General features: G+C 43.0%; 3 protein-coding genes across 3 annotated transcripts; all 3 read right to left on the minus strand.

The window, feature by feature from the left end:
* Positions 1-815: 815 nt before the first annotated feature.
* Positions 816-2,725, minus strand: tmem53 (transmembrane protein 53). The gene is made up of 3 exons (XM_068340755.1): positions 2,530-2,725; positions 2,276-2,379; positions 816-2,181 (listed from the first exon to the last, which is right to left on the minus strand). The coding sequence occupies exons 1-3, from the start codon at positions 2,582-2,584 to the stop codon at positions 1,480-1,482; spliced, it is 861 nt and encodes a 286-aa protein (XP_068196856.1). The 5' UTR covers positions 2,585-2,725; the 3' UTR covers positions 816-1,479.
* Positions 2,726-6,116: 3,391 nt separating this feature from the next.
* Positions 6,117-11,512, minus strand: dis3l2 (DIS3 like 3'-5' exoribonuclease 2). The gene is made up of 20 exons (XM_068340903.1): positions 11,299-11,512; positions 11,103-11,221; positions 10,949-11,002; positions 10,576-10,677; positions 10,341-10,488; positions 10,202-10,260; positions 9,867-10,096; positions 9,617-9,790; positions 9,320-9,399; positions 9,129-9,241; positions 8,939-9,046; positions 8,098-8,331; positions 7,815-7,894; positions 7,556-7,739; positions 7,333-7,419; positions 7,097-7,244; positions 6,856-6,986; positions 6,541-6,645; positions 6,323-6,427; positions 6,117-6,224 (listed from the first exon to the last, which is right to left on the minus strand). Exons 1-20 carry the CDS (start codon positions 11,510-11,512, stop codon positions 6,117-6,119), a joined length of 2,583 nt encoding a protein of 860 aa, XP_068197004.1.
* A 4,396-nt stretch (positions 11,513-15,908) lies between these two features.
* LOC137612402 (acyl-coenzyme A thioesterase 6-like) lies at positions 15,909-19,026 on the minus strand. The gene is made up of 3 exons (XM_068340906.1): positions 18,573-19,026; positions 17,040-17,227; positions 15,909-16,520 (listed from the first exon to the last, which is right to left on the minus strand). The coding sequence occupies exons 1-3, from the start codon at positions 19,024-19,026 to the stop codon at positions 15,909-15,911; spliced, it is 1,254 nt and encodes a 417-aa protein (XP_068197007.1).
* Between the last annotated feature and the right edge of the window lie 1,529 nt (positions 19,027-20,555).

Below are 20,555 nucleotides of genomic sequence, written 5' to 3' on the forward strand. Positions count from 1 at the left end.
TTCAAGAGATGTGGATGAGACTGTTAACCTAAAGGCTTTGTAAAGAGAAAAACTGAATATTTCGCCAGCAGAGCATCACTAAAACGTCTCACAACTATAAAATATTTTCAAAAATCCAGCAACAAAAAAATTCCTCATCAACAATGATAAAAATCTTTTTTTTTTTTTGTAAAAATCTAATCCTTTTTCAGATACGTAACAAACTGCAGCTTCTAGTAAGCCGTGATGCTAGTGGAGACTGCTAAGAGCATTGGCAGTGGCATGTCTATGTTGTTTTTCCTGAACCGACTTGGGAGCACATCTATAAGACAGTATGGATCCCGAATTGACGCTACCATGGAAACGCTTCACGGCCTCTGATTGGAGAGGCATAATGACGACGGTTCTCGTATCGCAGCAGTTCTGTCTGAGCAGAGATTTATAAGAAACGCTATCACAGGCAGGTCACCGTGTACAAGTTTTAAATTCCCGAATGTTATATTCCCAACAAAGGTAACAGTAATGTGATCTCACTTTTGCAGTAGCCTCTTTCGTCCACTAGAGGGGGCTACAACACCGGCTGGTCCTCTGTCATGAGGAAGAATGATCATTTTGACTTCATTATATAAGATAAAAATTAGTAGAGATGAGCAAACAACCTGAGTATAAGGATTTTAAGCATGCATCTCAATAAAAATAGATCATTTCTGAATATATGTACATGAATAAATTTGAAAGATTCCAACATTATGCGAGGTGAGATTATAAGACATGTCAAAAATCTCTCCCCTTGCATTCTGAAGAACCCAAAATCAACACAGGCACGTGGATTTCTTCGAGCAATCTGATTTATTGAAGGCACATCAGTTAGAAAGAACACCATTTTCAGTCCTGGACATATACATTCATCGTCTATCACCTTTTTCCCTTGAACTAAATCCTTTGTTTTTCATATACTGGGAAATGAAAACTATTCAAAAAGGCATTTACTATTTAAGGCAACAATTTTGAGATTTGTTTTACTTAAAAAAAAAAAGATAATTACGCACTTCACTTTTTTCTGTTTTAACAGTTGCCTTCATTCTAAGCGTCCTTGCGGGCCTACTTTTAATAACAAATTACGAGATTAAGTACCATAAATACATTTAAATTTTATAAATACAGATTATTGTCACCCAGTCTCAGTCTTAAATTCACAACTATACTAATCTATGATGCATCACATTTTACAACAATATTAAATACCATTTAGAGGATCTATTTTCCAGTGCGTATCAATACTTTGGATTATTATCTTTTACATGACTGCTGCAGAATCATCTGAGTGGCGTGGATTAAACTTTTTTTGTGCCGAACACTCTCGAAATTTGTGGTTTTCCAGTGTCACGCTTGCTGGTATATCTCCACCACATGTGGGGGAACCTTCCTTTTTTTATGTGCACTGGGACGAACTAACACGAAGTCCCAAAAAATGGGATTAACGGAGAGTTGTCAAAAGTTTCACTGAGACAGAACCTTCTGTCTCTTCTTCAGCTTGGACCCTTTCAAGTCCTCCATACAAGCAACCAGGAAATTGCGACACTTGGAAGCATACTGCTCCGGAAAATCCCGGAAATGAGAAACGTGGGCGGTGGAGGCGAAGTCGAAGCTGTCCACAGCGACGCCTTTCTGCTTCAGGGTCTTCATAAAGATTTCCACGTCCCGGTGCCTGATCACCTGATCAGCTCTGGAGTAGAGGAAGAAATGCGGCCAGGTGGGCGGTCTGTCCTTCACGGCGTCATAGTGGTTCTTGTGGATGTACTTGGTCAACGGGTAGAGCACGACTCGCAACAAGAAAACAGTCACTGCAAAAAGCGCCAAGAGGACGTATCGAAGAACCGGACTTATTTTGGGACCCAGGGTGGCCGTCAGCGCACGCAGGGCCCCACGAACGTTCCCGCTACCCGGGGCGCTGTCCACAACCGCCCCGATCACACGCAGGGAACTGAACTGCTTGTCGCTGTGCAGCAGCTCCACGATGTAACGGTACAGCATGAAGCCTCCGTTGCTGAACGTGTGGAAAAAGATGGGGCTGTTCTCCACCTCGTAATCGTAGAGGATCTCCAGCAGCTTGAGGGCCGTGCTTTTCATCTCCTTGTAGCCGAAAGACTCTGAGATGAAGACCGTCTTCAGGGGGGCCGTGTAGCGGATGGTGACACATCCCTGAGAAACAGGAAGTAAAAAAAACAAACAAAAAAAACAGGAAGAAAGGATGATATAGAGAGAAGTTCCAGAATTACTACAATGCTTCTTCTACCTGCTCGTTGTAGATGGAGCTGTATTTGGACAGGTGCTTGTCTTTGCAGCCAGCCCAGCCCAAAAGAACCACAACCGGCTCCTTCGTCCCCCGCCAGTGCCTGTCTGAAAACAGAAAGTGAAAAAGCCAAAGTGAGCTAGCACGCTAAGCTAACAGCTGGGGCAGGATCCGTTATGTACAGCATCGTTGTGAGGAGGGATGCTAACATAGCCTAGCTTAGCTTAGCTAGCGGAACACAATGAAAGGACGCTGACCTGACACCACCGCGTCCGGAAACACGATGTTGTAGTCGATTTCATCGTCCGCCATTTCTGTCCGCGGGGAGTCTCAGCTGCTGTTCTCCGGAGACGACGTTGTGTTCATCTGGCAGTCGGGTGAAGAAGACGATGGAGGAGCTCCGGGCGTTGAATCGAAACCGCTAACGATACTTAGCGGGTCGATGGGCAGTCGGCGGAGGTTCCTGTTTCCTGAGCCCGCCCCACTCGGCTTCTGATTGGCTGGTACGCGTTGCGGTCATTGGTTGAGTTGGACCGAATACGAGTGGGATTGGTTAGAGTAGAAAAAAAAAGACAGTTCACTGAAAGGGCTCTTCCTGGAAATGCGTCACGTGATTGGCTTTATCGCCCCGCCCCTTTGGTGTGACAGTTTAACTCGTGCTTGAATTAAGTCGTGACATTCAGATTCCTTTAATGGAGTGATAAATAATAATAATAATAATAATAATAATAATAATAATAATAATAATAATAATAAATATAATAACAATATAAAAGTAATCTTCTTTCTTCTTCTTTTCCTTTCGGCTTTTCCCTTCAGGGGTCGCCACAGTGAATCAGTGTCCTCCATCTAACCCTGTCTTCTGCATCCTCTTCTCTCACACCAACAACCTTCATGTCCTCTTTCACTACATCCTTAAACCTCCTCTTTGGTCTTCCTCTAGGCCTCCTGCCTGGCAGTTCAAAACTCAGCATCCTTCTACCAATATATTCACTATCTCTCCTCTGGACATGTCCAAACCATCTCAGTCTGGCCTCTCTGACTTTATCTCCAAAACCTCTAACATGTGCTGTCCCTCTGATGTACTCATTCCTAATCCTATCCTTCCTGGTCACTCCCAGAGAGAACCTCAGCATCTTCATCTCTGCTACCTCCAGCTCTGTCTCCTGTCTTTTCCTCAGTGACACTGTCTCTAGACCAAACAACATCGCTGGTCTCACCACAGTTTTGTACACCTTTCCTTTCATTTTAGCTGAAAGTCTTCCATCACACATCACACCTGACACTTTTCTCCACCCGTTCCATCCTGCCTGTACACGCTTCTTCACCTCTTTTCCACACTCCCCGTTGGTCTGGACCCCCTGGACCCTGTTCACCCTAAGTCAGTGGTTCTTAACCTGGGTTCGATCGAACTCTGGGTGAGTCGGTCTCAGGGGTTCGGCAGAGACAGATCAAGACAAAACACCCGACACGATGTGTACATGTGACACATCGTGTCAATTCTTGATGACACAACCCCCTTATCCATCACTGGCTGCAGGGATCACATTGCATCGATTAGCCTACCTGTGCTACATGGGATTTTGCGCACTCAGTAGTCTATCTATGCCTGTCATGATGGTTCGTCATCTGATTGCTTTCTTAATATTTTAATTCATAGTAACTGTGTTGAGCAAAAAAAGAAAGCGGTCGGACGATTATGTGCAATGGGAATTTACATGTACTGTATAACGGAACGTGATGGGAGTCAGCGTTCTCCATGATTTGCAGTGTCAAGTTGAGCAACTCTAGTCTCGCACTGGAGAAAATAAAGAAACACTTCTTTAAGCTGCATGGAAAATAACAGAAACAGACTTTGCTGTGAAAATGACATCAGATTAACACTTGTTAAGGTGAAGCCACGCATATCTGAACTGGTCTCTCAATAACAACAGCAGAAGTCACACTGATTTGCAGGTGGGTCATTTCATGTCAGTTCATGCACTGTCTTGGTTTTGTTCCTTGAAAAAGGTGACATTAATGCACAGTTAATAAAATACACCAGTAAAATATATACTTATGTCTTCAATTTTTTAAAAAAAATAAAATATTTTTTTGACTAAAGAAGGGTTCGGTGAGTGAGCATATGAAACCGGCAGGGTTCGGTACCTCCAACAAGGTTAAGAACCACGGCCCTAAGTACTTCAAATCCTCCACCTTCTTGATCTCTTCTCCCTGTAACCTCACTCTTCCTCTTGGGTCCCTCTCATTCACACACATGTTCTCTGTCTTACTGTGTCATCTGCAAACATCATAGTCCATGGAGATTCCTGTCTAACCTCGTCTGTCAGCCTGTCCATCACCATAGCAACAAGAAGGGGCTCAGAGCTGATCCCTGATGCAGTCCCACCTCCACCTTGAACTCCTCTGTCACACCTACAGCACACCTCACCACTGTCTTACAGTCCAGTAATAATAATAATGATAGTGATAATAATAATAATAATAATAATAATAACAATAATAATAATAATATAAAAACAAATATTTGTACTGTCACACAGTCTTTACACAATAATAGTAATAATAATTATAATAATAATAATGATTATAATGATAGTAATTTTATTACATCTTTATGAGATGTAAAGGTTTTGTACATGACCATCCCCGGTGTAGGCAAATTTTAAAGTTCTTTTTGTACCAAAAAATTGCATTAAAATTAATGTAGTTATCGATTATTGGCATTTAATATCTTTATCAGAAATCTTTAACTTTGCACCTAATTTTTGGAAATGTTGCATATTTTGTTTTACCCATTGGAAAAAAATCATAGTTGTAAGGACATAAAGACCATATAAAAAAAACCGGCCATATACAATACACTTTGTATATATGGATAGGTCTGAAGAAGTTCAAAAGATCTGATGCATTGAAAGAAATGCATTGTGGTTACACATTTTTTATGATACATACAGTTTATGAACAAGCCTGGTGTATGTAACGTTTAAGGATTTCGCAGGAGTTAAGAGATAACATGTTGTTACGTAAATAGTCCCTTCCCACTACTGTTAATTCTGACTGGGGCGTGGTCAGACAGATTGAGGACCTTTGTGACCACAGCGACTTGGGAGACAGACAGCATCCATAAAAGCCAAACTCCGCTCACACCTTCAGCCGACAGCCGTAACTGTGGCATCTTTGCGTCAAGGACCCTCTTCATCAGTTTGATGTTTTGGGCTGCAGGAGCTACTTTGGCCTTTGTCGGAGACTAATCAGATCCTATACAAACTTTGACAGTCTTGTTCAGAACAGATACATCTAGTTCCCATTGACAATCATCATCTTTCTGATAGGATGCCACGCCACAACGTGGGAGTCTAGACTCCGACGTTGGCTGTTTCTTTTGATCATCATGAAGGTCTTTGTGGCTGCAGTGGCAGTTTGGGTATTTACCCTCATCTACTGAGGCAAGATAAGTGGTGCATGTGAGGAAAGAAACCTTTGCAATACATTGGCATTACATTTGCATGTTTGCCTGTCTGCTGTATTCAGACATCAGTGTGTTCTACCGTCACGTAAACTGTCACATAAACACAGACATCTGGAATTACATTTAAAGATTAGCCAACTAAAAATCCTGTCAACTGACATTTCCCAGTCTGACATCTGTTCCTAGTATTCCTGCTAGTTTCTGACAGTTGAGCACAAGTCGTTGAAACTGGTGTTTCTTTTTCGGGCAGAACTGGAACAATTCAAATGGGACACATTAACACGAACGCTGCTGTGTTCCGACCTTACAATAATGAAGAACTAGATTTCAATTAGTTGATGAAAACAAGGTCCAAAATGGGACAACACTGCTTCATTGCGATGATTCTGATTTGTCGGGCCTCTGGAGCACTGCGCTGTATTTCAGGCCAACTGTGTTGGTTCTGAGCTGCACGTCTACCAGCGTGAACACAGTAATGACCTGAGCACAAACAAGGAGGTGCACCATCGTCAGCAGGATCAGCGCCTCACAGAGGACATCTGGATTTTTAAATGAACGGGACAAAACCAAACTCTCACCTGCTCCACTGGTGGATCCTCCGGGTTCTCCGGATTCCAGACCAGAGTCAGCTCAGACTTCATCCCCACCTTCCGATAATGGAACGACTTCAGACCCACGATCGACTGCAACAGGATCAAAAGTTTCAAACTGGTTCTGTACGTTGAGCAGTTTACACTCTGGTATCGTGTTTCTACGGTGATCAGACTGTTTGGGATAATGGATTCATGTCGCTGACCTTGCAGTAGATGCGTTTCTGTACTCGATATCTGAGCAGCATCACGTCAAAGGACTCATCCAGCACCCACATCACCATGGCCTCGGACTCCAGGGGGCAGCACTCCTGTGAAGGATCCGCCACACCAGAGATGTCATGTAGAGAACACAGACTTGACATCTTACCAGAATGACTAGGAGACAACTCAACAACTTCCTTCGAGGGTAAAAACCTTACCGTCTTTGAACTAACTACAGACCTGAGATCTTCAAGAACATCTGGCTGTTCCACACAACCTCACATTACTTAAAGGGCAGAAACTGATATTCCACCAACCTTCACAAACACGCCAAAGAAGAGCTCGCTGCTGAGTTCCTGCACCCTCTTGGACATGGACTTCTTTTCATTACAGAGCAAAGCCTGTTTCTGAACTTCCTCTGTTGACAGTCTAAAATTGGGGCCATAATCTGTAGGAAATAGAGAACAAAGAAGACCCATTCAGGAAGACGTCGGTCCAAAGGAAGGAGGCAGGCGTCTGATGAGAGGTGAGGTGCGGAGAAACACGGACGCAACGCACTCAGAGAAGAAACAAGTAACCGGTGGACGATGATGTCAGCATATCGTCTGATGGGGGATGTGAAGTGAGTGTAGAGCGGCACGTTGAGGGAGTAGTGTTTGAAATGCTGCTCCTGCTCATAGGAACCAGAGCAGAGGTACAGTGCCATCTGGAAGACAAACAGAGTCATTGTGTGGGGGCGAGACTCATACTCCAGTGGGATAAAGCTGTGTTCATCAGGCAGCGGTGACACCGACCTGCATAGGTTTGACACACATGTGGGTCAGGACTTCATTTCTCACAGAAGAATATTTGTCATCACCCACAGCAAAATGGAGGCTCTTCTGCAAGTCAGAAAAAAAAAAAAGACAATTTGATCCAATCGCTTCCAACGTGGTTGGAAACATCCTGGATCTTTCTGTTCATGTGGTATTTGATTGTATATCTGAATACTGGACTCTAACGGATCAGAACACTGACATGCAGAGCTCCGGCGGATGACAGGTCAATGGCCAGGCCCAGCTGGTCAAACAGCTCCCGCAGCTCATCCACCATTTTGGCCTTGGGCGGCGGGTGGCACCGGAGCAGGGCCTGTTTGGGGAAGCAGTCGTAGATCCGTTGGGCGGCAGCCATGTTGGCCAGTAGCATGAACTCCTCCACCAGCCTGAGAACATAGCTCAACCATCAGGGGCATTAAAATGCAGCATCACAGCCGACAAATACGCCGGGGGGGACTCACTTGTTGCTGTCCCTGTACTGGTAAAGGTGGCACTCTTGAGGCATCATGGTCTCTTCATCCAGCGTGAAAGACATCTTTAACTGGAACAAAAAGATGTGGAGATGTTCAGCTGAGTCAGCTGTCTCATCTCGTTTTGATGGATTTGTTACTTCGCCTCCAGCAAGCACAAAGTGCCCAAACATTAAACTGAACTCCCGTCAAATGGGACAGGTATCGAAAAACTGATCGACCTGTGAGGTGTTTAGAAACTTGTTCACAGCCAAGAATGGAAAAGAGAACTGACCTGATCTAGTCTGAGGGCCCCCTGCGAGAAGCGCTGGGCCCGCAGGTTCTTGGCGATGGAGTGCAGGTTGAGCACAGCCTGGTGGATCTCATCTATGGGGTGCTCCAGGTCAATGAGCGGGAGTTCCCTAGCTGAGAACATCTTCCCTGGAGCTTCGATCATACTCTGAGTGTGGTCATAACTCAGCTTCGCGCAGGATCGGATGACCGAGCGGCCAAACCATTCGCTCAGGATCTGTGGGGGAGCGAAATTAGATAGGAAAGGGAAACAGAATACATCCTCGCCAAGAGCAATCAAAGTCCGTTTGACGTAGACCCTTGCCAGCTCCTAGCGACCTTGTTAATAGCTGACAAGTGTGCGTACGTGCACTCATATGGTTCATTACGGTAGTCACAACAGTGCATAAATGACGTTCAAGGCAAAACACCGGAAGTATCGCAATATTGTCACATGGCTTCTCAATACCGTAACTCATGAAAAGTTTGCTAAAAAATTACAACCATGACAGAGAGCATAGCTTTTCAGCTCTCTGTCAATGTTGGAATTGTTTAGTTTAAGCAAATTTTGAGCACTGACAAGCTGTGTGACGATCTTGTGATACTTCCGATGTTTTGCCTTGAATGTCATTAACGTACGGTTGCGACAACCATAATGAACCATATGTGTGCACATACGCACACATGCCAGCTTCTAGCACAGGCACTAGCACCATAGGTAAAAGGGTGACTTACACTGGTGACTTTCCTGTAATTGGCTGGGATAAATTCTAGCAAACCCATGACCCGTAATTGGATGAGCGGCTGATGACAAGATGATCGTAATGGATGGAGGCCTTACATACCTTCCCCTCAGGAGTGAGCTTCCAGATGATAGAAAAGGTAAGTCGGTCGGTGAGAGGGTTTAGACTGCAGAGCTCTTCACACAGCAGGTGAGGCAACATGGGTACCATCTGAAGAAGAGTAAGACTTGTAAGATGTTCCCAACAAACCAATCAGATAAGACGATGCAACAGCTCATTCCCTGCTCCTCACCTTCTGGACCAGGTACACGCTGGTTGCTCTCTGGCTGGCAATTGCATCCAGGGCATTGTCCTCCTCCACAAAGTAACTCACGTCAGCAATGTGGACCCCCACCTCAAAGTTACCTGTTTAAACAGACAGCATGATTTCCCACCCCCAGCAGGACCAGCAGCTGCAGAAGTGATCAGAGCTTGGACGTTTACCATCTGGGAGGCGTTTACAGGACAGAGCATCATCCAGGTCTCTGGCTGTAGCTGAGTCAATTGTAAAGATACACTCCTTCCTACAGGGAGGTGAAACCAGATTTTTGAGTCACGTGACCTCAATTGATAGTCATTTTTTTCAATTTACACACATTTGTTGCCACTTAATTGAAATGGTCCATTGTCAAATGGATAAAAAATACATATGCATATGCATCGTCTTGGCTGGTATGACAACTGCTGGACTGAAAGCTGAACCATAGGTTTGAATAGAGAATACAGAGTTCTCAGTCATACCTAAGATCCTTCCTCCTCCTCATCTCCTCATCTGGGATGGTCCATGGCAAGTTCTTGGGCAGGCAATCCAACACCTCATCTGAGAAGTTGGAGAAATCCACATCATTCTCGATCAGGATGCCCTCTGTCTCAGACTCAATGTCTCCAGCATCTCCAATAGTTTTTATGAGTCGTCTACAGGAAAAGTAAAAAGTGGCAGGCGTCTTACTGCTGCAACAGGTCTGACATGTACTTTAAAGGCAGCACTCACCCCTCTGCAAAGTTGCTATTGGATGCCCAGTCCGTGATCTGGCACATGAACATAGTACTGGTGTAGTTGCCCGACAAAAAATTGAAGTCTTTCGGACAGTCATAGAGGGGAATATTGATTCGTGGCACCCGGTGGTCTCTGGGGGAGAACATGGCAAACGGCTTCCCTGGAAGGAACTTCAGGAAGCCCATGACGACTCTGGAGTGCTTTTTCTTGATTATGTGAACCACCTGACCGTCAAAAGTGAGGGAAGATTGTTAATTACACTGAGATGGGTCTATAGTCTGAATGCTGGGAGGGGTCCGTTCAGGACAACTTGGGCAGGGGGGGCTCACTTTGGCAGTCCTTTGGAGTTTTTCATGGTTGGGTGCTGAGGGGCCTTCCAGAGGATCCCCTGTTTCAACAAGGGGAAAAACAACCTAAGATGTACGAGTTGAACCGCTGCCATATTCACAATAATGACGACCCTGGTACCTGTGTCAGTGAGGGAAGTCTCAAGTGTTGTGTAGACTTTGTTGTGAATGAGCTGAGGCTTCGGACTGTATGCTATCTTCTGCACCGGGTTTTCTTTCTGGACTTCCAACTTGCTGCAGCCCTCACATTCGGTATCGGACCTCACAACCTGCATACGTAAACATTCATCTACTGATACAAAGCTTGCAACATAGGTTCAAAACCTAAAAGAGAGATGCACACATAAAGCGTTTACCTTCCACTCCTTCCGGGGGAGGACCTGCACTGCCACAATGTCGCCGTTCAGAGCTCTGTTACGAGGAACGACACCATCCAGAAAAATATCCCATTCATCATTCTGCCGAAAGAAAAACAAGCCCATCATCTACAGTGGTCTGGTCCAAAGGTTCAAGTCCCAGAGGATGTACAGGGCCCACCTTCAAAAGTTCAATTACACTTTGTTCTGGTGCATCACTGAAAAGCCAACGGCAGTTTTGCCATGCACGTTCACTGGAGTCAGAGGCGTATTAGACGTTCATGTCCAGCTCCCACCCCATCCATCTCTTTGTACCTTAAGGTCCTGACAATCCCATCATTCACAAAACACTCTCACTCCCGCTTGAACTTACAGGGGATGAGATGTAAGCGTCGTGGTAGTTCTTGGGGTTGATCCTGAGTTGCCCCTGCAGAGAATGTTATTTTTAATTCACAAGGATCATTTTAACCTGACAGGCTCAAAGCAAACTCTAAACTGGTGTGTCTTCATGACTCTGACTGCTGCACCTGAATGAGTTCTCCTCGTTTAAGGCCGTTGGAAACCTCTTCAGGACTCATGTATGACTCAAACAGTTGTTTCTTCACTCCTCCTGCTTTGCTTGTACTCTTGTCAGCAGAACTGCCACCTAAAGGTAAACAGATTTAATCCATGAAGTTGGTGGTTGATTACCTGGTATGGTTGATGACCTGACCAAGTGTTAACCTCTGAGCTGCTGCAGCTTCATGACTTTAGACTCCGGGGATGTTGAAGTCCCTTTTGGGTTCTTTGGCAAGCTTTTTCTCTTGGACTTGGAACCCGAGGAAGACGGGGACTTGGGATGGGAAACAAGCAGACTGGCGCTGGACTGGTTCTGGTTCTGTCTGCGTTTCGATTCTTGATTCTGCTGAGCCTTTTTGGACACGCGGGGTGGATCCATGTGGAAGTCCTTGGAGATGTCTCTGAAGGTGATTGAAACAAACACTACTATTCACTGGATTAAACTCCATGTACTTAACTTTAAACTTGGAGCTCTCACAAGCAGATCAAAGATCAAAGATGGAAGATCCCTTTATTAGCCTAGTCTACCCTAGCCTTTATAAGATTAAAGATCAAAGATCTTTTTATTCAAGTCAGTATTTGAGTATTAGTCTGTATTCAAGTAAGTAGATGACCGTAACCATCTCATCTAGGCTCCAGCAGGTCATGGGTCTGCTGGAGCCTATCTCAGCTTGCTATGGACAAGAGGCAGGGTATACCTCAGAAGAGATGCATGCTCATTGCACATGAAATACAAAGAAACCACATTTACATCAATGGACAATTTGGTGCAACTTAAATGTACCTAAATTCCATCTTTTGGAGGTGGGAGAGACCTGGAGAAAACCCACACAGTCACAGAGAACATACAAACTCCTCAGAGAATCAAACCAAGAACATTTTAGCTATGGGGCAACAGCGCTACCCACTGTGCTACAGTGCTGTCCATTATATTAAACTCCATTCAAAGTATTTTACAATACAAGCCTGCATTGACCCACATACATAGCCAAGAAAGGCACCTTCTTTATCAGGAATGATAACCACTCACAGAATGAATCACAAACCAAAAAGGAACAAGTTGGAGTTCAGTATAAGTTTCAATGAGATGTAGACCGCTACAAGAAATGGCAATGCACTCAAGTAAGGTTGATTGATTGATTGATTGATTGATTGATTGATTGATTGATTGATTGACTGATTGAGTGATTGATTGAAGTACACTAGACAAATGAACACTTTTTTAATGAAAACTCAAGGACAATCTCAAAAACAAGGTGGACCAGTATGGTCTGGCTAGGTGGAGACTGAGCAGGGGTGCAGCAGTAGTGATGTCTGCATTGACACAGCGCTCCAATACGCGGCCCCAGACTCAGTAGGGGATTTTTCTGAACCACTGCTTCGAAGCCTGCTTCAAACATGGAAAAACCAAATGACTGATGACATTTGAACCACTCAAGTGCTTCATTCATACCTGAAACACTTAAGTGCTTCATTCACAAGGTGAAACACTGACCACTTCATTCACCATGTGAACCAATTTAGTGGTTCAGATCAATGGGAGGGGATTCAAAACACCCAGACGTGTCAATATAGATGAAACTGCGTGGTGTGCTGCCGATTGTGTCAATACCTTCTGGACTGATTAGCTTTTGGGTTGTTGATGGTTTGCTTTCCAATTGCTTTGCAATGGAACCAACCAGAAAGAGATCTAAAGTCTGGAAAAATTTTGAACTGGTGCTGCCAAACAAAGTAGATTTTAATTTCCAAGAAACTAATTTTCAAGTTCTGTTGCTTACACAGTGGAAAAGAATAAAACACACACATGTCATTGGTTATTTGACTTCGGTTGAGAGGTGTACCATCAGTGATGACAAATTGTAGTCTAAACAATGTTTACTGAAGAAGTTCAGCAGTTTAAAAAGCTGGTGAGGATACAGCGCTGGTCTCTTCAACAGACACAGCAAAAAACCTCTGGAGAAGAGCAATGAATGTTCATTCACTGCGGTTTTGTATAGTGTTTGGGTTAGACTCTCCTGCAGAGATGAGCTCACTATCAGCCTGACCCAGCCTCACATGTATCGGCTATTTCTGTGTGTTGTGCTTGTTCTGTACTAGACAAGGACTAAGTGTTGTGTTATCTATGTTTGCGTAAGCAGATACATTTTGTTGCCATTTCCATAGTTTAATGGAAATTACCAACACAGGTGAAGCGTTTGCTTTGTTCCCATCAACTGGCATTCAGTAACAACATGTCGTCAATGATGACGCGTTAGTGAGCCATACATGAGAATGAAGTCAGTGCTGCTGCTCTGATGACGTCTCAGAAATCCGACTTTTATGTCACAACATAGACATTGTTTTTTCCAGTGGCCCTAATCCTCCTATGTAACTCACACACACAAACACATATGTATATGTTTATATTAAATAGACATACATGTACATGTAATCAATATCTCTAATTGCTTTATTAAACCCTGCAAGGATTAATGATCATAAATCAATTTCCGATAATACATGGTTACGACATAGCAACGATATAGTTACGGTATAGGATTAACACATTAAATTAAATTATATTCGGTTTTACTCCAAAAATATATACTGCACAGTACAGTGCTGTTTTCTGGGTTATTGTTTGTTGTGTGGCTAGAGTACCCCCACTCCGCCAAAGAGGACGCCCACGTTCCCAAAGAATGGGGCTCTGAGTAATGAACCAGTTTTCAACACAATTGTCCCAAAGGGTTCAAAGCCCCATGAGGCACCATTCAGACATCACTGTGCAGCAGCCTCCAAGCTACTGACATTCCTGACGCTGGTAGCTGCTCATCTGGTGGTTGCTCAGGTGTGGTTTAATATGCAGAGCTGGCCAGCTGCTTCCTGTTGCTCCAATTGCTTTTGCAGTCAGGACCTGGGGAAAAGAAGCATAAAAAACAGGACAAAAACGGATCTGGACATAACATCTTGAGTATCAATCAAATACAGTGCTTATGATAGCATTATTGAAATGGTTACAGTGGAACAAAGCTATGATTTACTTCACTACCATTGCAATCAACCGGCCTTGCTACTCTTGTCTTGGAGGTCAGCAGGGCTCTGCATTTGCATATTTTACAGACAATTGATAGATATGTTTTATTGATCCTAAGCTGGAAAATTCACTAAAGCAAGAATTGTAAGTTCACTGCTTTTATCCTCTATGTAGTACTAGAAAGAACCAAGTCAGATCCCTTGTCCTCAACCACAACCTGTAAAGACCAGCTAAAGAAACCTTCATCACATGAGACAATTTTTAAATTTGCCAGTCCCACACACTTCATTGTAAAAACTTTGCTCAAACCTCAAATTGCAGCAAGGAGGCACAGTGGGTATTATTGTTGCCTCACAGCAAGAAGGTTCTGGGTTCGATTCCCTTCTGTTTTCTCCCCATGTCTGTGGGTTCTCTCCGGATTCTCTGGCTCTCTCCTCAAAACTTAGATGAATTCGACACTCCAAATTGTCAGTGAATGTGAGTTGTTGTTTGTCATTCATGTGGCCCCGTGATGAGCTGAAGTCTTATCCTGAGTGTTTCCCGCTTCTTGCTCTTAGTGAGGCTGTGAAAAACTCCAGCAGACCCAGGACCCACAAGCCAGATAAGCAGCTATATGCGGAACGGTTATGACTGATTTTGCCCAAACATTTTCCATCAAACATTATTGAAAATTGGTTTTAGTTTTGAGTGAAGTCAGAGTGAAGACTGTGATCTTGTCATTTTATCGCAGGCCAGTTTTGTCAAGATGCTCACTCAGAGTGTGACTTTTCTGTTATTTTTGTGACTATCCTTATATTTACTGTGTTGTTCTTTTCCTGATAAACTGCTAAAGCTACACTACACTGAAAGAGTTATTAATGTTTATTAAATTAAAATGTGAATAAAATTATGTAATCTATTTAAAACAAGTGTGAAATAAACACTATGTACTGTCTTCTTCTTTTCTTTTCAGCTTTTCTCTTCAGGGGTCAGGGGTGATAAATGAGGCAGAGTCTTCAAACAATTGCAATGTGATCGAATATCTTGAATATATTTTTGTAATCATTTGTTTCAGATGTACTGTAATTATTTTCTGTATAAAAATTTAATTTGGTGTTCAAAAAGTCTTTTTTTCTAACTTGAGTCTTGAAAATATTTAATCAGGGTCGTCTTATATTCGGGTCAATACGGTAATCAAAAATATTGAGGACCCCGAATCAGTTTGGGGTGAGACACCTCAAACAGAGTGTAGTTGGACATCTGGCAGCTGGATGAGATGAATTTAAAAAAGCATAATATTGGACCTTTAATCTCCAGTTGTACTATCACCCAGTGCTTATACAGTAATTCATTGCTAATTCGCGCTTCAAGATGAATTGCTTCACTACATTGTGGATTTTTAGTAGGTAGTCACGTGATACCGTACATGCATTCGGAGACTCATGGAATGGAACAAACACTTTTCTTTGATACAAAAGTGCTTTAAACAGTCTATAATAGTGCGGGAAAAGGTAATGCAGATATAAGGTGGTTTACTATCAGTATGAGGAGGGTTTACAATAATGAGCTCAGGTTAGTCACCCCTAATATTTGCTAGGGACAGCAAAAGAAATCGAAAAATGCAAAGACATCTTTACAAACACTGACCTACAATAAAATGACAAGATCAACACTGTCAATCTGACTATTCAAAACCAAAACCAACCAAACCTGGTGTGTCACCGAGCAACATTTGGTGAAATGCAACATTAATTAATTTGTAGTATGGATATTTCCTGTCAACCTATTTGTTAACTTGACTTTTATCTGCATCATCACAGCTCAGGTGAGCTCTGAAGAACTCCTGGATCTTCTTCCACAGGTGAAGTTCAGCTACTGCGTGAGCTCTGGGTTCACCTCCCCAAACAGCATAATTACTGCGGATTCCATGAGGAGCTGAAGGGCAGAATGGTGAAAAGGGCGGATTCAAGACGTGTCCAGCTCCCGGGTAACAGACAGTTTCAAAGTTGTCCTTCCCATGACGTTTGAGTCTCCCCACCATCTCATCCATGTAAGCCTTGCTGTTGAGGCACATGTCATCCTCCGACACCACAAAGAGGAACTGGGCTTTCGCTTGTTCGATAGGAATCAGACTGCCCTTGTTTTCCTCTGCCAGTGGATTTGTAAAAGCATACTTGTTAATAAAAGCTCCTGACTCGGTGAGGATCACTTTGCTGTGGTCAAACAGAATTGGTGATAAGATCTTATGTTTGTTGTAGTACAGTGGGAAGGAAGTGTTTGCATTGCAGCCGTTGATCCACACACAAGCTTTAACAGCTGGCACAAAAGCAGAGAGTGAGAGTGAAAGATCTGCTGCTTTAGATAGTGATAGTACACCAACTCCATTACCGCCCATCTGTGAAAAATAAAAAGATGAGAAATGATCACAATACAAAGCTTACCGGAATTTACCCATGATTTGAATCACCATAAAAAGTGGTTTATCAATGAATTTACACATTGTCATATCTGGCAGACATTCCCACTAGATTCCATCCTACTGTAAGTGACCCACTCCAACCTGAGAGGGTACTGTCTGTTTCAAACCCTCTCCTCTGGGAAAAGGTATCAGACAATGTCATGCAAATCATCTGGATCCAAGAACAGCTTATTTCTAAAAACTTTGACTCAACCTCCTCCTCCACCAATGCGGATATATGCTGAATTACTTAAGGTTGGTTATTTATAGCCGTCGGACCTGCTCTCTCATTTATTGGATTATCTGATCATTTGTTCATAGAATTTTGGTATGGTGAACAAGATTGAAAAGTTGTACAACAGATTTTCATCATTATCTGTATACATTGACAATAAAGTCCTCTTTTCTATGACATGGAATTGTTGCTGCTCACATTTATGAGTCAAAAAAGCTCACCTTTGGTTGTTGTTGTAGGAAATCTATTCCATCTCTAAAGCGGTCCAGATGAATTTCCTTTGTGTTCCTGGGCTTAACATCATATATACATAAAGTCAGAACCATGAAGCCTTTATTGGCCAGCAGAGCAGCTTTTCTCTCTGATGGACTGTTGCTCAGATCCAACACAGCTGGAAATGGACCTGCTCCTGGATGACAAAAACATAACTGAACGGCAACAAAATCCTAAATTGTACTTAAAATGAAGGAATGCACTGTTTGGTAAGCATCACTAAAATGATATCACTCTTTTAACCATACCTATAGCATCAAAGCTTTGAATTTATACTGAGTCCTGAGTTTCTACTTTGTAAGATGTCCACCTTGCATCTTGTGGTTTTAGTTCATGCAGGACAGATCAGAGAGATAGTAGGGGTGATTCAGGAAATATTGGCAAGCAGAGTAATAATTATTCCAGATGAATTTTGTGGAATTTATTGTGGCTACCCCTGAAGGGAGAAGCTCAAAGGAAAGGAAAAGAAGATTTTGTGGAATTTATTGTAGCATGTTTGATTCAAGTTTTTAGAGAGGTGAGATGTGGGTCCAAGAACAATCCATTAAATATTTAAAACAAGAAAAAGCTTTATTGTCACATACAGTTTTATGTAACACAGTGTTGTGAATTTTGTCCTATTTATTTGACCGATCCCTGAGGTGCAATCAGAGGCCCCATTGGTACCTAGGAAGCCAGTTAGGGTCAAGCGTCTTGCCTCAGGGTACACTGAAATGTAGACTGAAGAAAATCAAACAACGTATCTTCTAATGTAGTTATTACCACCTACTGTATGTCACAGCTGCCATGGCGTTATGAAATGAGATTAGATTGAAATTTGTTGTCCTTGCAAAGCTGAGATGGAAAATTTCTGGTTGGGCATATGGGAAAGCAAAGCCTAAAACAACATTGAACCAATGTTCATTGCCTTTGACAATTAATCATGTCCAACTGCTAATAACCTGTGTCTGCATAACATGGATGTCCCTGTCAGGCATCATGGTAGCTAAGGTGGGTGTCTGAAAGCATGAGCAGGACACAGAAAGGAATTGGCAGTACCACCAGTGAAGTCAGACAAAGCAGTTCACCAAGAATAGAAGAATATAGACTAGTAAAAGGAAGATCAAGGATGAGGGAGCATCAGAGTCACGGTCCTGGATGACTGAAAACCCAAAAGTACAACAAAAAGATGGCCCCCAAGTGTAACTGCTAAACTAATACCTCAGCCAGAAGAAACCTAATGAGAGTGAGGAAGAAGTGAGTGAGTGACAGTGGGAAATTAGCATGAAATCACAGGCCCTCCATGGCCCTCCATGACAGCCCCCTTGTACCACTGACAGGAAGAGAAACTTGGTGATACCAAGAACACCTATGAATGGCTGGAAAACTATGGACTGGTGCAGTACAAGAACAATCCCCAAGTACAAGGCCCACAGAGGACAGGGTCCACCGGAGGAATTGAGATCCAAGGTGTGAAGATGCCCATGTTAGGGTCCACCTACCTGGGGGAGTAAATAGGACTCCGTTTATATTCCCCTCATTGACAGGGAGTCGAGTGACCCCGCCTCCAAGTAGAAGCCTCTCATTGGTCGCCTCTGCCAGCACCCTGCCCTCCTCATCATCATGTGCAGAGATTATCACCACATGAGGCTTTAGTGATTCGCCCTTTTCGAAGTACTGATGTAAGGCTTCTGCCCTCAGTGACCATAGCAGACCCATTGGCTCCACCCCAACATAGCTGCCACCAAGTGAGGGGTGTTTGTACAGGTCGACCTCGCCTCTGTCATCAGCCCTGTAGGTGGCAGAGGAGCTGAACACCACTCCCCTCTCGTCAGTGGATCTGGCTCTCATGGTGACCACCTGTCTCGACCTCAGCCTGGTCACCTTCATCTGAACAGGTTCATCAAAGAAGCATCTGGCTCTGGGCAGCAGCCTCAGTCTGATTTGAGAGGACATCTCTTCACAATCTGCAGACAACACGGAAAACAATATTGTGCCAGGATTGTTGCTGTAATTAAGTAGAGTCAATAGTCAATACAGTAATCCCTCGCGCATTCGCGCATCAACACAAGCAACTTCACCTCATCGCAGATTTTTAGAAGGTGGTCATGTGATAACGTATGCGCATTCTATTGGCTGACAGCATCTGGAAGTTCCATGAGTTTCGGAAGCGCACTTTTAAAGCACAAACATGCTTTAAACAGTTGATAAGAGTGTGGGAAAGGTAATACAGATAGAAGGTGGTTTATTATCAGTATGGGGAGGGTTCATAAAGGTTTAATTTACTGTTCGTTATGCCCGTGTGGTTCCTGGAATATATTAGCCGCGAGTAACGAGGGCGCACTGTAATCAGTTCTGAATGTGTTTGGTGTTTGGTGCGTTCTTTATAAATGGTGTTTAAGTCTAGCTTTTAGGTCAACTTCCATGTGGAATTCAGCTCTCAACCAAACAAATATTAATCGGGAGTCATGAATGATAATAAATTACTAATCTTTATAATTACTGTATATCATCAGCCTGAAATATTCAACATGCAGTGGAACCAGTTCTAATGGTTCAGAAATAGGTTTGGCACGTCTGCCTGGGAGCAGACACAGGGTAGATCTGTAATTTATGTGTATCTCCAAAAGTGGTAGCACTTAACCGCGTGTAGCCACAACTTTTTGACTACATGTCAAACTTGTTCACAGTTTTCAATTATGAAGAAATGTACATAGTAGAGACAGACAGACAAACAAGACAGACAGACAGACAGACAGACAGACAGACGTCATGTTTTTATGTCCATCAGGGAATCAAACCAGTCATATTGGGTTGTCATTTTAAGAATTCTACTATTTTTCTAAAGTGGGCAAGATGAAGCTCCTTGACGTTTTGAGGGTTGTCTTTGTACACAGGTAAAGGCAGAACCAAGAAGTCTTTGTTGGCCAGCAGACATAACAGGCTCATTTCTACATGAGGATTTAAATTTGTTCTTTGTTACATTATGAATATTAAAATGGAACATGAAGTCTGGAATGTATGTGTACAACCCTGATTAACTTGTGATCCAACTTTTTTTTAGATTAAAAAATAAAGCAATGACAAATTAGCGAATAAATTAGCTGAATTGAAACACATTTGAAAATGAATTTAAACATGAACGACTGACGTGATCCATACCTGTGGAGATCCTTTCCTTCCGTGGAAGATGAGTGCAAGTGGTTTGAAATGTGAAAGTCAAATGAGTTTTTATTCTCGCTTGACGGTTACTCATGCTGCTAGGTAATTGGTAAGCATACTATTTGCTTTGCAGACACATACCAGAAAGGTTGTACAGACTGAAGCAAAAAAATAATAATTACTAATTCCGCAGCAACCTGTTACGTGACCAACACCTGTCAAGAGGCACGGATGTATGCATTCGTCTGTGCATCATTCCGCACAGAAGTCACTTTTCAAAGTAAAACATATTTGAACTGATAATCAATAAAGAAAGAAAAATT

This window comes from Antennarius striatus, chromosome 18, assembly GCF_040054535.1.
Source record: "Antennarius striatus isolate MH-2024 chromosome 18, ASM4005453v1, whole genome shotgun sequence".
Taxonomy (NCBI): domain Eukaryota; kingdom Metazoa; phylum Chordata; class Actinopteri; order Lophiiformes; family Antennariidae; genus Antennarius; species Antennarius striatus.